Genomic DNA, 15,074 nt, shown 5'->3' with positions numbered 1-15,074 from the left:
TCAGGGTTAGATGATGGCCATCTCGTGAAGCTTACCCAAACTAATAATAACCTCAACTTCAATTGTTTTTCACGTGCGGTCTCCGGAATATTCGAAAAATTTAAGTAAAAAACAAAATTTTGTCATAGAAATACTTTGAATATGGGCAAGTTGAAGAAACCATTAAAAAGAAGTTTAAAAACTACGGAAGTGGCTAATCAGAAAACAAGCAACATTATAGACCCGCCAGAATCAGAGGAAGAGGAGGTAGCGTGTTTGACTTAAAAAATTCAATTTCTAACATATGTTTTTTATTATTAAATAAAACAGATTTACTATCCCAAATATTCCTTCTTGAATACAACGGATGTCCAAACTTAAAATTTGTTTTACTTGATACACAGGACTTCCTGCAAAACGGAGTTGAAGAGGACGATAGCTCAGACTCTGACGCTGAACCTGAAGATAGTGAGGAAGAATTCATAAACCAAGAAAAGATTGATAATGAGGATAACGAATCTTCTGAAGAACAAGGTGAAGAAGATCATGATAATGTATCAGACAATCTGTCGGAAGAGGGTAATTTTTTTGTGGAGTTTCATATCTGATTAAGCCAATTTGTTGCTTCATAGAAGATGAAAGTGAGGAAAACTTCAGTGGCCAGTCAGGGGAAAGTGACTCAGAAGATGAAGAAGACGAAGGTGTACAGTACAGTGTGGAGACCAAAGTGGACTCTGATGAGGGCAAAAGGACCAACAAAGACAAAAAACATGACACATTAGATTCTAACATTATTGCAAGTAAACCTAAAGATGAATATGAGGATTATGATACAAGTGACGAAGAAGATATTAGAAATACTGTGGGAAATATTCCAAAGAATTGGTGAGAATCCACACAAATGAATTAAAGCTCTTTGGTGGAGACAATGAGTTACATCCAGCAGGTGTTATATCTAACTGCCTATAATATTCTACTCTCATGTGGAAGAATTAAAGAAATAATTTATGCTTAAACTGTTGTATGTAACATGGACTGACAGAAGAATTATGTCCTTGACCCAATAAAGGTTCTCCACTTTACATTCTGCTCCAAATTTAGGTCACAGACATAATCTTTTTTGAGTCCTTGTATATGTAAATAACTATTTTAAGTAGGTAGTGGAATATGTATGTTCAAGTGACTCGTTTATTCAGGTATGATGAATACAAGCATTTGGGTTATGACTGGGATGGAAAGCCAATAATTAAACCAGACACTGGTGACCATTTGGATGAGTTTTTAAAAAGAATGGAAGATCCAAACTTCTGGAGGACTGTCAAAGATCCTCAAACAGGACAAAACGTTGTATTAAGTGAAGAAGATATTTCCTTAATTAAAAGAATTAAAGCTCAAAAGATCCCAGATGTAAGTTTTGATGAATATGCCCCCTGGATAGAATGGTCTGTAATGGCTGATTATTGTATTAATTTGCAATGTCTAATAATACTTGTTCTGAAGGTTTTCAAGCCAAGTTGAACAAATGCCAATTAGAAAATTCCCAGAGCATAAAAGGTCATTTCTGCCAAGCAAAAGTGAGGCAAAAAAAGTGTCAAAATTGGTGCATGCTTTGAAAATGGGTTGGATAAAAACAAGAGAAGAACAAGCCAAATTGAGAGCAAAAAAGGAGCCACAGTTTTATATGTTGTGGAGCACTGATGATCATCCAGAGGAGATGAGAAGGATACACAAGCATATTGCTGCCCCTAAAAGACTTTTGCCAGGTATGACTTGAATTTTTGTATTAGTATTTTGATATTTTGACAAATTTATACAAGGTTTGATGAAAGAGCTTGTATATAATAATATCAGGCATCTAATTTAGTATGTATAATTGAAATTAATCATTAATTACTGCAATTTTTCAGGTGTTATTACCTTGCTAGTTAAAAAATAATAAACTACTCTTAGAATGTGTCATATCAATGTTCATCATTGTTTTTATCATGTTGGTTTATCATTTTTATTCTTAATGTAATTGCTCTGCAAATTTTGGTTTATATAGGCCATGCTGAATCTTATAATCCGCCTCCTGAATACCTATTTGACGCTAAAGAAATGAAGGATTGGAATAAATTGAAAAACGCCCCGTGGAAACGGAAATTGCATTTCGTACCTGAAAAATACGATGCGCTTAGAAAAGTGCCTTCTTACCCTCGGTAAAAAAAATCTGGTGTTTCTTCCCTAAGGCATAAACTAATCTGAATTTATACCTAGATTTATTAAAGAGCGCTTTTTACGTTGCCTGGACCTTTACCTTTGCCCTAGAGCCATAAAAATGAAGCTTAACATAGAACCTGAATCTTTAGTACCTAAGTTACCCAGTCCTCGGGATTTACAGCCGTTCCCTACGACTTTGTCTATAGAGTACAAGGGCCATAGTGACATGGTACGAAGTATAAGTGTTGACAAAACGGGGCAGTATTTGCTCAGTGGTTCTGATGACTGTTCAAGTATGTATGCTTTTTGAAAGAAAAAGAACATGAAATGCTAGGTAAGTTTCTTAATCAATTACAGTAAAAATATGGGAAGTGAATACTGGAAGGTGTTTGAAAACTATTCAAACAGACAGTATTGTGCGCTGCGTAGAATGGTGTCCGAATGCCGCCCTATCTTTGGTGCTTGTAGCCACTGGAAACGACGTTTTGCTAATTAACCCTGGTGTGGGAGACTTTGTAGTAAGCAGCAGGACAGATGCTGTATTAGCAGAGGTGCCCAAAAATGATGTGGTTGTTAACGACAGGTTGTTACCATTCATTAAATTTAAGCAAGTTTGACTGGAGTCTTTGTAGAGTAAAAACAACGGTGCAGTGGTGCGAACCTGAGAAAACATTCTATGATAAGGGTGTTCGTATTCAGTTAAAACACTTTAAGATGGTAACTCAGGTAACATGGCATGGCAAAGGAGATTATTTCGGGTCAATTATGCCTGACGGTCAGAGTCGATCGGTGTTGATTTCTCAGATATCAAAACGGTAAGTTTATTGTGTATTAATTTTTAAGTGAAAAAATAACAGATTTGATTTATTGAATTTCAGTAAAAGTCAACTTCCTTTTACAAAATCTAAAGGCCTTATCCAGTGTATATTGTTCCACCCGACGAAGCCCTTCCTATTCGTAGCCACGCAGCGACACGTGCGGATATACGATTTACTAAAGCAGGCTCAAATGAAAAAATTATTGACGAATTCACAATGGATATCCACGATGGCAGTCCACCCTGGAGGTGATAACTTATTAGTTGGTGAGTTGAAGTTCCATCGGAAGAATAGCCATATTCTTGAGACGTCGCATAAATGCCAAACACTTTAAAACAAAGTTATATAGGTAATTGGTCCTATATATATATATGGGGTCCTGGGTCCGTTAGTTGTAAATGGTTGTAAATAATTTTATAACTCACACCTGGTTTAAAAATTGATTTAAGTTTTACTATTTTCTAGGCAAACTGAAAAAAGTAAAATACTACATTTTTAATTTAGTTGTATAATTTCCAGAGCAAGTCTAAAATGCTTTTAAAAATAAAACCCTCTTGGGTCTTTTTTTACGTAGAATACCATAGCGTATAAAAAAATCTTGACATTGTTTGTTGTTAACACGCAAAGACACCGAACTTTTAAAGAGACTCTTGTGTCTTCCAAACACTTCCCCATGTGTTGAGAAGAAAATCTGTAATTTTTTTTTGTTATTTCCGTAGGAACTTACGATAGAAAAATGTTATGGTTCGATTTGGACTTGAGTACAAAACCTTACCAAACTTTAAGGTTACATGGAACTGCGGTACGGGGTGTGGCTTATCACAAAAAGTACCCATTGTTTGCCTCAGGATCAGACGATCGAAGTCTCATAATTTCCCATGGAATGGTTTACAAGTAAGTTTTTGTTTTTTATAAACCTTTTGGAAGTTTTTTGAGAATCTGAGTTTACATAAAGTATCTTAATTTTACAATTATTTTACTTTTTAGCGACCTTCTAAAAAATCCCTTAATAGTGCCGCTAAAACGTCTCCAGGACCATAAACCCTTCAATGATTTCGGAATATTAGACGTTGTCTTTCATCCGTTGCAACCCTGGGTCTTTTCGGCGGGAGCCGATAGTACAATTAAGTTGTATTCAAATTAATTTTAAGACATCAGTTACGGGATAATTGTTTTGTTTGTTGTATTTTTTCCTTTCGACAGAATGAAATACATTTTTCTTACTAAAGTAAGTAAAACAGTTTCTACATTTTTAGGATCCAAAAAGCTCGATTACTCAACTGTTATGAACGTGCGAAAGGCAAACCACAACACTGTAAGGTGAGGTTGTTGGCGGAATAATCCCATATTTTGAACTGAAAAATATATATTCTCCATATCTTTTTACAGAGTAATGTGCAATGTAATGGTTCACAATGAAAACGGAACATGAAAAACTAACTGACCTCTGGGATCCGGTAGGTAAAAGCACTACTATAACGATATTTAAAAACAAGTTAATATGGCTTAAAGCCCAATTGTCAACAATGAAATTTGATTTGAAAATTCCCCAAGAAAAACGCTTAGGTCCAGTTACAACAAAAGCTTAAGATTGAATGTTTTGATTTCTATAAGTCATTACAGTCAAATTAACTTAATTGAAAATTAACGAAATAACCCTTAAGGTTCAACGACTTAGAAGGACTGGATATAGCAAACAATTCTTGGCATACCACTAAAAACGTTTTTATTTTTTGAACGAAAAAACATGTAATAATACTCTTATAACGTCACTTTGTTGCCAGAGATGCCTCAGGCCTCGGGTAAATCGAGATATATAAATATGCATAAGACGTAAGATGTCCTGGTGACGTCATTTCTTCTAATTTCGCCGCGATAGACTACTGCCCAATTTTCCAAAAAGCACGGACAAAACTAAAATACTTCTAGACCGTTGGGACCATACGAAGTACTAGTAACTTTACCTGGAACATAATTTCCATGAAAATCACGAAATTAAAGAATATTCTGATTTTATCCCACACTTTAAATGAATATTGTTCTCTTGGTAAAGCCGCCAGGACTTGACTGTTTAGAGTAAGTTTTATATAAGTAAAAAAATTACAATTTCCGTAAACCAGCAAACTTTCTAGCAGCCGAGTAACTTGTTCCCGTACCTTTAGCATATTGATAGAAATTTTCTCATTGGTAGAGTTATAAGAATATTGACAATTTCGGCTTTAAAATGATAAAAAGATCAGGTACTTCAACAAAAACTTCTGATTTATCTTCAATCTTCTTGGTTCTCCACTTATTTCCTGGCCTTTCCAGCTATTGAACAGTCCAATTCTACAATAATAATGTATTTAATACTTCCTTATTAGTGCTTAAATTGTGTTAAAAATTTACCTGTTAACTGTGCCTTACTTCTTGCCTTAGCTCGAAGCGCCCTGGGGCTTATTGTCGCTTTTTTTTGTATATCTTTTTTGATTTTGGATTTTAAGCCTGCTCTTGATCTTTTGGGACTATCTTTAATGAATGTTTGAACAAAATTAAACAGTAATTGATTGAAAAACTTAAATTTTCAAAGAAAACAATCAATATTTACCACTTTCATAAAATTGGTAAAAAACTTACCTGCCCTCTTCGTTTTTTCAGGTGTTTTTAACGTGCTTTCCCTTTTCTGCCTTTTGCAAGGTAAGCGCGAACTTCCATCACCCATCTCAGTCCCCTCATACGAATTTTCCTCGTCTTTTAAATTAGTTTTCACATGCAGTACTTCATTGATTCTTTCCGAAACTTCTTTTTGCTCTACTTTTCCCTTGCGGCTCCTTGTTGGTATGTTTTTAGCTGCAGAAAAAATGGATCACAATTACTACAGTGAAATATATCTAATTTTGAAATTTAGGTTTATTTTGTCACTATGATGTCACTCATTATGGGTGCGTTATAGTTTTTTATGCAACAAGTACAAAAAGTGATAATTTACCACGTTGATTAAAATTGTACAAATAATGCGAAACCGAGTCGAAGAGGGAATTTCTGGCTGTTATAGCTAATGTTCGATAGAAGCTAAAGGGAGGGTTCTTAATTTTCTATTTCAGTAAAATGTCAACATCTCTTCAATTTTAACAGGTTGTAAAAATATTAGTGAAGTTGAGAAAGCTAATATGTTTCATTGAAGTATTAAAATGAAACCGCTTTTTGAAATATGCTCTATTTTACCTGGTTTTGCATCTTCTTTCTTCTTTTTGATCTCAGGTCGGTTTGGTCTTTTAGCTTTAGAATATGCTTCAACTTTCACCTCCCAAGAACTACATTGACCACCATCTACAAATTCAGCACTTTTAAGTTCTTTCTTGTCCTGATTTGTAGCAGATAATCCTGTGCTTTTTCTTTTTCTGCTCCTATTTTTTGAGCACTCATCTTCTCTGTATTCATTCATACTTTTGGTATCCAAGCTCGATTTTTTTAGTTCAGCAATTATCGAATTGTCCAATAAAGTTTTCAATGTGATGTGTTTACAAGAAGTGTCAACAATTTTTTCACTCTTAGGTTCATGAGGGAAGTTTTTAACGTTGGAACAAGATTCTTGCTTTGACTTTGGTGATTTAGTTAATAAACTTAAAAGCGTTACAGGTTCGGAATTACTAGTGATCTTCTGGGACGTTGAAAGATGTTCAGATACACTGCCCTTCAAATTCTTTCTTCTAGTTCGTCGGCCAGTATCATGGCTTTCACTACACTTTATTGGTGATGGCGTGTTGTTGAGTAGTTTAGTTTGTAGAGTACGTTCTTGTTCGGTTAAATGTTTCAATTTTACAGCACGTTCTTTTTGCGTTAGACGCTTCAATTTTACGGTGCGTTGTTGTTCAGTTAGACGCTTCAACATATGAAATTTATGATGACCTTCATATCTGGAATACGTCACGATCTCGCCACATTCTTCGCAATGCCATATGTGGCTACGGACATGTAGATTTAATATGAATACATTCTTAAAGTTCACCTTACAAATGAGGCAGACACTATTATGATGTTGCATATGCTAAAATATAAACCCGTTTATTAGAGAATGGTTTGATACAAACCAGTGACATTTGGGTTGATCATAAGATCTAGTAGTGTGTGTGGGTACCTTAATATGTTCTTCTGATGCATGTTTCAAGCCACAAAGCAGACATATGCACATATTTCCGAACTGCTTGTGGCTGGTGGTTAAATCATTCTTCATATATGGATTAACTAGATAGTCATGGTCATTGATGTAATCTCCATTGTCAGTGAAGTTTGTATACAAGACACACACATTACTCTGGTCGCTGTAAAGTTTCAAGAATAAAATTTAGTATAGAAATGCTGGATGAATAATCAGTACAATCAAAAACCAAAGATGTAGGTGCATGCAATGTGATTTACGATTAGTGTCTTAGTAAATATCGAGAATGTCAGATTTAAGAAAGTTGCCATTTTTAATAATCCATTAACGGTTTTAATAAGACACTTAACGTGAATCAATCATCGCGTATATTACCTATGCGGAACATCATATAAAGCTCTCTGTGTATACATTCCCACGTTTTCGTCCTCGTTCTTTTCTTCAATTTGTACAGGAGCCGATTTACGTATCGCCGGTGCAGCTTTCGGTTTTGGTTTACTTTGAGAATAGTTTTCGGTCGATATTGTAATATTATCTGTTATTGAATGTTTTATATATTGTCGAGCCTTTCCGATGCTTGAACTTACTTGATTCCTGTTCGCAAACGACATCATTGGCAGACGGTTGTGCATTTTCTAGAACTGGTGTAGTTGAAAGTGGGTGTCTTCGAGTGATGAGAACGTAGTCGGGAATATCTGGTTCTTCATTGTTTAATAAAAATCCTTTTTATTTAATCAATATCAAAAACAGTCATAACAGTATTCAATGACTAACCAACTGCCGTTTGAAAAATTAAGAAATCATTATTTTAGAGCTAATGGGAAGGTATTCACAGAATTATTGTAAAGCCAACAAATGCAATTAAACCGCCTCTAAATCTTGGGGCCCAGATATCTAATGCCACTGAAACTGTTTTAGTAACTTAAAAATCTCCCAAAGCCGCGTTAACTCATACAATCAACTCTTACCTAAATCTACATCTGGAATGTTCTGGGACATTAAGAAATTTTCTACTTCGGTCTCGCTGGCACTTATCGTGTCTTCGCTATCTTCCTCTTTAATAACACGTTTTAAATTCTCGGGAACTCCTACTTTCACGAAATTATTCCAATCTGTAACACCTTAACTAAAAATTAAATTACATGCTTTAAAAGCGCATAAAACTCTCACCATAGTTAGTATCAAAATTGAAGTCCAACGGCTCGTCCTTAATATCGATAAGATCAAAGTTACTTGTTTGATTGGCAGGATATTGAGAAGTCTGACAGGTAATCTCACGATTTAAGTTTTCAAGATTTTCAAGGGCACAGAGTAGTTCAGGGGGTAAAGATTCATTTTCAGATAACAGATTTTCGATAGTGTTCATAGCAGTATTGATCTTGGGTTTTAAAGCCGGCGTACCGATTGTACTCCAAGTGGTGACGACCTGCTGTGTATTTTTAATTCCCGTGTCTGGAATTTCACTTAACGTAAAGGACCCACAATGCAAATTTTCGGGATTTCCAATTGTATACATTGACCTAGGAAGCAACGCTTGACTGTCTAGAGAATTTTTATTAACATTGAGGCTTAGATTCTTCCTTTTGGCGTTTAGACCACTTTTGGCAAGCCATTGATCAGGATTCTTTTCTTGGCTAGGAATCATACCCTTCGTGATGGAACCACTTTGTGAGGATAGATTTTCAATAGTTTTTGTAGTAGTAGCTTCAATTTTAGGTTTCAATGTAGTCGTTTTAACTCTACTGCAAGCGTTGAAAGCCTGTTGTGTACTCACATTTGGCGTGCCAGCAGTTTCACTCGACGTGAAGGAGTCACGATTTAAATTTTTTGGATTTTCAATTCTGTAGATTGGTCCAAGGGATAATGCTTGACTTTTCAAAGAAATATTTTTATTAGTTTCAAAGGTTTTCGTTTTGTCACATATTTCAGATTTGGTGGTAAGGTGTTGAACACAATTCTTTTCTTGGTCAGAACTCATGTCTTCCATGACAGGCTCAGTATTCAAGATTTTGAAATTTTCAGTTTTACTTATTTCTGGGGTGGTGACTTGACTTTTCATTAGCAGATTTTCTTTCGAATTTATTATGGATTTCAGCTTTATTATCTTCGTTTGAATACAATTATCAGCGTTGACAATGTGCTGACAGCAATTGATTTCTTTATCAGGAGTTGTTTCCTTCATTATGGAGTCGAAATTCCTTCGTATTTTAAAAATTTTCCTTTTATACATTCTAGGGGGAAAGACTTCACTTTTCAATAGCAGCTTTTCATTAGCATTTATTGTATCGTTTAGTTTTGATAATAACTTCGTTTTAAAACAATCATCAGATTTAATAGCCTCTTGATCATGAATATTTTCTTGAGCATGAGCCTGACTTTCCGTTATAAACTCAGCGCTCAAATTTTTGACATTTTTGGTTTTCCCATCTTGGCCAGGACTCAGCGCTTGACTTTTCCTGGGCCGAATTTCACTATATTCTATTGCAGATCTCTGTTTAATCAAAATTGGTTTATTTTTTATGCAATTGCCTGATTTCCCAGCCGGTTGAGCACGTTTGATTCCCTCATTCTCCGTGATGGACTTAGTATTCAAGATTTTCACATTTCCATCTTCCCATTCAAGCGCAGAGGACAAATCTGTATTGTTTGTTCGTAATAGGGGTTCACTATCAATTTCCTTTTCATGTGCAACACTTTCCGTAACCGAATCACAATTCAAATTTTCACTTCCTGAGGATATTTTTCTGATAATCTTTGCTTCACTTTTCACCTGGTACGGTTTTAATATCTTCGTTTTATCCAGACTGTCAGATTCAGATTTTGCCTTGAGAAGTCGCTGAAGATTCTCTTCTTTCTCAACCGAGTGCTCCGCTTGCGATTTTACAGCCGAATTTATGTTATTAAAGAATGGAGGTGAGGGCAGCACGCAAGGCTCTGAAGGAGTAGTTTGTGTTTTAGTCTTGGATAAAGTTTTCACATGCGGTGCAATGGAAGATTTATCTAGTCGTGTGATTGAATTCCGACCTACTTGCGTAGAACTTGAAGAAGCCATCGAGGATGTGATCTCTAGAGGGCATTTCGCCTTCATTGCTGCACGTACGGGTGAATTCAAATTTAGGTAATGGCGCTCCAATGGTCGAGATGTCTGGATTACTTCTGACGGTTTTCTGAAGTTAGCCACTGGTGGGTTCTGGATTTTTATCCCTTCCTCTTGTAAAGTTACTCCTTCTTCAGGGTCTGAGTCAATTAAGATTTTGATATGCTCTAGGGTTGAATAAAATTTGCCAAACAGCGTTAACATCAGAAATGTCTCGACTTACCTACCCATTCCTCCTCGTCATCTTCCGCATGTACAAAATCTATATTTGCTTCATTTAGGCATCCTTTCGCAGTTAGATCGATGACTCCTGTTAAAAAAAAGTCATTTAGTAGGTACGGCGTAATACCGTCACCATAAATTTCTATTATAACTGTCATTAGTTTCACTTTGTCATCTGTTGCAATATTTTCTAGATTGTTCTTACCATCATGCGCTTTGGGTTCATCTGAAAGGCCTTTTCCTGGAATTTTCTGTTTATTGACAACTTGGTCATTATTGTCAATGGTCACGAAGGCTTGGCACCTCTCGCCCTCGGACGAGGGCGGTCTCGCTATGTTATTTAAAAAAATCTTTACCTCGGTGAGATCAATATTCGACGCTGTTTTATTAGAGAATTCGAAATCTGCAATTGATAAAAGTCAAGATATAGAGATGTGAAACAATAACAGGCGTCTTCGTGAAAATAGAAAACGGGACGTTTCACTTGTTTTAAGGAATAACCAAAAAATATTATACTTAATATATGGGAAAGTCCTTTACCGCATTTGTTGAGTAAATAACCATTACATAGCGTTAACCTGAATCTGCTAAGTTTTTATGGTGATTTTAAAATTGGCATATCGTTGTTAGGAATGAGCCGGATTTTCAAGATTACCACACATTATATAGAACGGTCATAATCAAAATTCAAAAAATATATAAGTAAAAAAAATCTGTCCTTACTTTTCTCTTTGAATCCGAACCAATGAGCTATTCGGGCCGCATTGGCATCGGATGGCATTTTGCAATAAATGTTCAGCCAATAATTTACTACATCCCAGAGATTAACACTAGTTTTAGGCAAAATTGATTCCCGAGTGTAAATTCCTATTAGTTTGTCGGTCAAAAGACATTTGAATCGGAAGGAAAAGGCTGCTTTTAGGGATTCATAGCACTGGTTGCATATCCGTGGGTTAGCCGAAATGCCCAAGTACTGAAATATAAGAAAACTAGGGTTAATAGTATCAAAAAATTATATTAATAACTTAGGAATGGTAAGGATCTTTCAAGTAATATTAGACGGTTTTTGGACTCATGCGACAAAGTGCGAGTCCAGCTGACGCTATTGGACAATTTTGACTTTGATTTTTATACATATATGCAGTTTATCCTCTAAACACTATGAAAGGTCTTCATTAACTTACAGACGGTTGACGTAGTATTTTTCGGCAAGAAATTTAGTAAATCAAATCTCCTTACTAATTTTAAAACTTTTAAATTTTTTCCTTAGGTTATCTGGCACGTTAATTTAAAATGATTAACATTTATTCTTTGCAACTTTTCCTTTTTACAAGGTAGCGACATCATAGTTTATATCCGACGTTCCGATTTTCGGCAACTTTAATCATATTTCTTTTTTCTTATGGTCACCAAATTGAATTTTAACATCTTTTAATTTTTTTTATGGCTATCAAGAAATGCAAGGTTCAGTTCCAGAAGTGCATATCGTGTATAAACGCGCACATAACTTGTATATACGCGCTCCTATCTATCTTTCAGGATATTTATGATAGATATTACCGGATAACTACTGTATTATATGCAAATGCATCATCCTTTAGTTTTCATCTATCTCTTACGAAAACTCAGAAAAAAAATTGAAAATAAATTTTAAAAATTTCGCTTTTTTTTCTGTTGGCATCGTGAAATCGCGTCCTTGAATGCGCAGCTTTTCCCTATTTAACCATATCTGTATCCATTACCATTTACAGAATACTCATAATGCACATCCTCATCTTGAGACACTATATATTATTTCGCGTCGCATATTGATTTTTACAGTACGATACGACCTATGAGCTATACCTTTACAAATGCCAGGCCATAAAGTTTTTTGCATATTTCGAAGTGATAACATTTCTTAAATGATTCAGTCGTCTGGTAGCGCGGGGGCTAACAAGATGTACGTGATCTAAACCTGCTAATCGGGATAATCGGGTATTTTTTTGTTTCAAAGACTCGTGGGTCACGTCATTAGTGTAACTGGCGTTTAATGAGTGTAGTGGAACTGATATTTAATGAGTGAAAGTGGAAGTTGTGGTGATCATACTTTTGGTACTTGAAGGTGCCTTTTTTCCTGACGGCTAAGTAGAATGAGGGATTTACTTGAACTTTCTCACCTTAAATTGCAATGTTAAACCGCGGTTTAATACTAAGTGCGATGGTGTGTAAGGGTTAAAGCTTTGCAACACGGGGGAGGAGTTAATATAGGTGAAGAGAGATGTCATTGGACGGTTACAAATGCAAGATGGGGCGATAGGAGTCGTACGTCAGGTCAAGACAAGTTTATGGTTTAATTTAGAAATGGAGGTTCTAACATATATTTATATGTTGGAGATTTATTAGTCTTTAAGTGATGAAGTGTAACATTACGAGCTGATAATATGACGAAGGGCAGGCTGACAGGCACAACAGAAATTGTATCATCTTGTAAAAATTATTTCACTCGCCTAGCCGTATGTTTTAGATCATTGTCTTGTTGATATTTTCAAATTAATGGCATTTCTTCCGAAGCATATGGCAGCATAACATTTTTCATTATTTTAAGGTATTCTTCTTGGTTCAGGATTCCTTTTATCCAATAAATAGGACTAACACCGAATCAAGAGAAGCAACCCCACAATTTTATATCACCACCTCCATGTTTAAGAGTTTTTAGAATATGTTTTGGAAGCAATTCCTGTTTTGGTGGCCGCCTCACGTACCGTCGACCATCCGAATAAAACAATTAATTTTTGTTTCATCCGAAAAAAGAACATTTTTCCACAATTTTATGTTATCATCTTCGTTTTCAAAGTGAACATGATTTTTCGCACATTTTATTCTTTTTAATTTGTTTATTTTTGATAACAACGGTACTTTTCAAGCCATTCGGTCACGTAAATGAACTTCCTGCAATCGTCTTTGGATAGTGCTGGAACTTATTTCCAATTTTAGATCCTTTTGAAGTTCTTGGGAACTTAAAAAAGGTTTTTTTTTTTGGATTCTCGCTTTATTCGGCGGTCGGTCAAAATGGTTGTTTTCCTCTTACGACCGCGATTTTCTTGTTGTTCTTCGTGTTTGAGGGCATTTAATATTAACGTTTTCGATCTTTCTAGTTTTTGAGAAATTTGACGAAGGGAATTGCCTTCATCTCCAAGTGTTTGTATTCTAATTCTTTCAGTTAAAGAACAGTGATTTTTACGCCCCATCTGTTTGTACATTAATTATTAAACTGCATCAAAATGCTTCGAAATAATTAATTAGACTTACCTTTCAATTGCTATTCTAATGAATGAGTAATCATGAAAGTTATTAAAAAAATAACGAGCTTTTAATACACTGGTCCTATTATTATGACCACCTTAGTTTTGACTGTCTAAACGAAACAGGGGAAGTACAATTCTAGTATAAGGTAATTCCCCTGGTTTGTATTGACACACAAAATTACCAACCTTGTAGAAATTTAGGCCTCTATTTCGAACAAGATAGAATAACTTTCAATAAACTTTTTTCCGTAATTAAAATTGAACTAGTAGTGGTCCTATTTCTGTGACCACCACTGTGTATATATACATATATATATTTTTTTTTTACGGGAAAAAATTAGCGGGTTAAAGATGAAGTCGGTTCATTATGTGCACCAACGTAAGTTTTAGAGTAGTATTAGGCTTTTAATGTTAAATTTATTTTGAATTAATGAAAATTAATATTAAAACATGAAAAAATTGGTTTTTAATAGTCGAATAGTATGATATTTTGCTGACTTTGTTGATATCATGTGATCAAACTTTTCCTTATCCTAATAGTAGTATATAGTACGTAAAGAGAACTACTGCATAAGAAGAATGAAAGCGGAAAAACACTATAGTTTTATGTTGGCTGCCATGCCGTAATGTCAATGTCAACTTCAAACTTAATTTATTTATAACATAAAATAAAAATCACAAAGGCGCCATCTGTTGAATGAAGTTAGTAATATTATATATATAACAATTGTTAGTAAAATTACTGTCACATTACAGTGTTACAAATAGCTCAATAAAATTACTGGGAAAAATATGTTTTAGATTTTTATGATATTTCAGCACTACTTACAAGTTCCGGTAGCAACGTCCTGATGAGAGTCGTAATAGTAATGCCGTCTTCATTTCGATGGTCCACACTGTACAATGTAAACTCTGATACTTCTCCTGTGTGTACTTTAAGGTTATATAAGTCACTTCTGAAACATAATCTACAAATTGAATTCATTTTGTTCGGGAGAAAATTATTTCCCGACACAACTTCAAATCGCCATTTTCAAATTAAAAGAACTTAACAGCTGATTTAGGTCAAAATGATCAACGTGACTCAGGGCTGCCAACTAAGAATGATTGCCAATTTATGTCCGACGAGAAAATAAGAAAAGTTATATATATTCTGCTGTAAAGTTGCAACAATTTTTGCATTTCCTGAGCTTATATAGAAAAACTGAATGCATTTATGCTATTTGAAGACCTCTTGAGGGATGGGAAAGATGCAATATTCAGATCTTTTTTCAAAAATAAGTGTTGTAAAATTCGCGTATGTGTCTCTTGTCATGTGAATTATTAACCTGTGA

The 15,074-nt window shown here is 34.9% G+C and overlaps 2 protein-coding genes across 5 annotated transcripts; one reads left to right on the top strand and one right to left on the bottom strand.

Moving 5' to 3' along the window:
- Nucleotides 1-31: 31 nt before the first annotated feature.
- On the top strand, nucleotides 32-4,234 carry LOC136342582 (ribosome biogenesis protein BOP1 homolog). 2 transcript variants are annotated; one of them, XM_066288540.1, is made up of 12 exons: nucleotides 32-246; nucleotides 384-558; nucleotides 615-864; nucleotides 1,176-1,421; nucleotides 1,480-1,742; nucleotides 2,024-2,177; nucleotides 2,236-2,471; nucleotides 2,536-2,761; nucleotides 2,811-2,993; nucleotides 3,057-3,262; nucleotides 3,716-3,890; nucleotides 3,984-4,234. In XM_066288540.1, the coding sequence occupies exons 1-12, from the start codon at nucleotides 142-144 to the stop codon at nucleotides 4,138-4,140; spliced, it is 2,376 nt and encodes a 791-aa protein (XP_066144637.1). In that variant the 5' UTR covers nucleotides 32-141; the 3' UTR covers nucleotides 4,141-4,234. The 2 variants fall into 2 exon arrangements, with proteins under 2 accessions (XP_066144637.1, XP_066144636.1); XM_066288539.1 differs by having other exon boundaries at nucleotides 33-246; nucleotides 612-864.
- A 110-nt stretch (nucleotides 4,235-4,344) lies between these two features.
- Nucleotides 4,345-14,961, bottom strand: LOC136342580 (titin homolog). Of its 3 annotated transcripts, XR_010732668.1 has the most exons (14): nucleotides 14,570-14,961; nucleotides 11,177-11,426; nucleotides 10,659-10,856; nucleotides 10,455-10,541; nucleotides 8,305-10,398; nucleotides 8,103-8,255; nucleotides 7,722-7,835; nucleotides 7,510-7,669; nucleotides 7,114-7,297; nucleotides 6,201-7,023; nucleotides 5,613-5,825; nucleotides 5,385-5,504; nucleotides 5,153-5,324; nucleotides 4,345-4,960 (listed from the first exon to the last, which is right to left on the bottom strand). XR_010732668.1 is itself a non-coding variant. In XM_066288531.1 (13 exons), exons 1-13 carry the CDS (start codon nucleotides 14,723-14,725, stop codon nucleotides 5,287-5,289), a joined length of 4,590 nt encoding a protein of 1,529 aa, XP_066144628.1. In that variant the 5' UTR covers nucleotides 14,726-14,961; the 3' UTR covers nucleotides 4,345-5,286. The 3 variants fall into 3 exon arrangements, 2 of the variants coding, with proteins under 2 accessions (XP_066144628.1, XP_066144629.1); XM_066288531.1 differs by having other exon boundaries at nucleotides 4,345-5,324; XM_066288532.1 differs by having other exon boundaries at nucleotides 4,345-5,324; nucleotides 8,103-8,246.
- Between the last annotated feature and the right edge of the window lie 113 nt (nucleotides 14,962-15,074).

This window comes from Euwallacea fornicatus, chromosome 12, assembly GCF_040115645.1.
Source record: "Euwallacea fornicatus isolate EFF26 chromosome 12, ASM4011564v1, whole genome shotgun sequence".
Classification (NCBI taxonomy): domain Eukaryota; kingdom Metazoa; phylum Arthropoda; class Insecta; order Coleoptera; family Curculionidae; genus Euwallacea; species Euwallacea fornicatus.
Note: the sequence above shows the minus strand (reverse complement) of the source record. Positions and strands in the feature narration are given on the sequence as shown.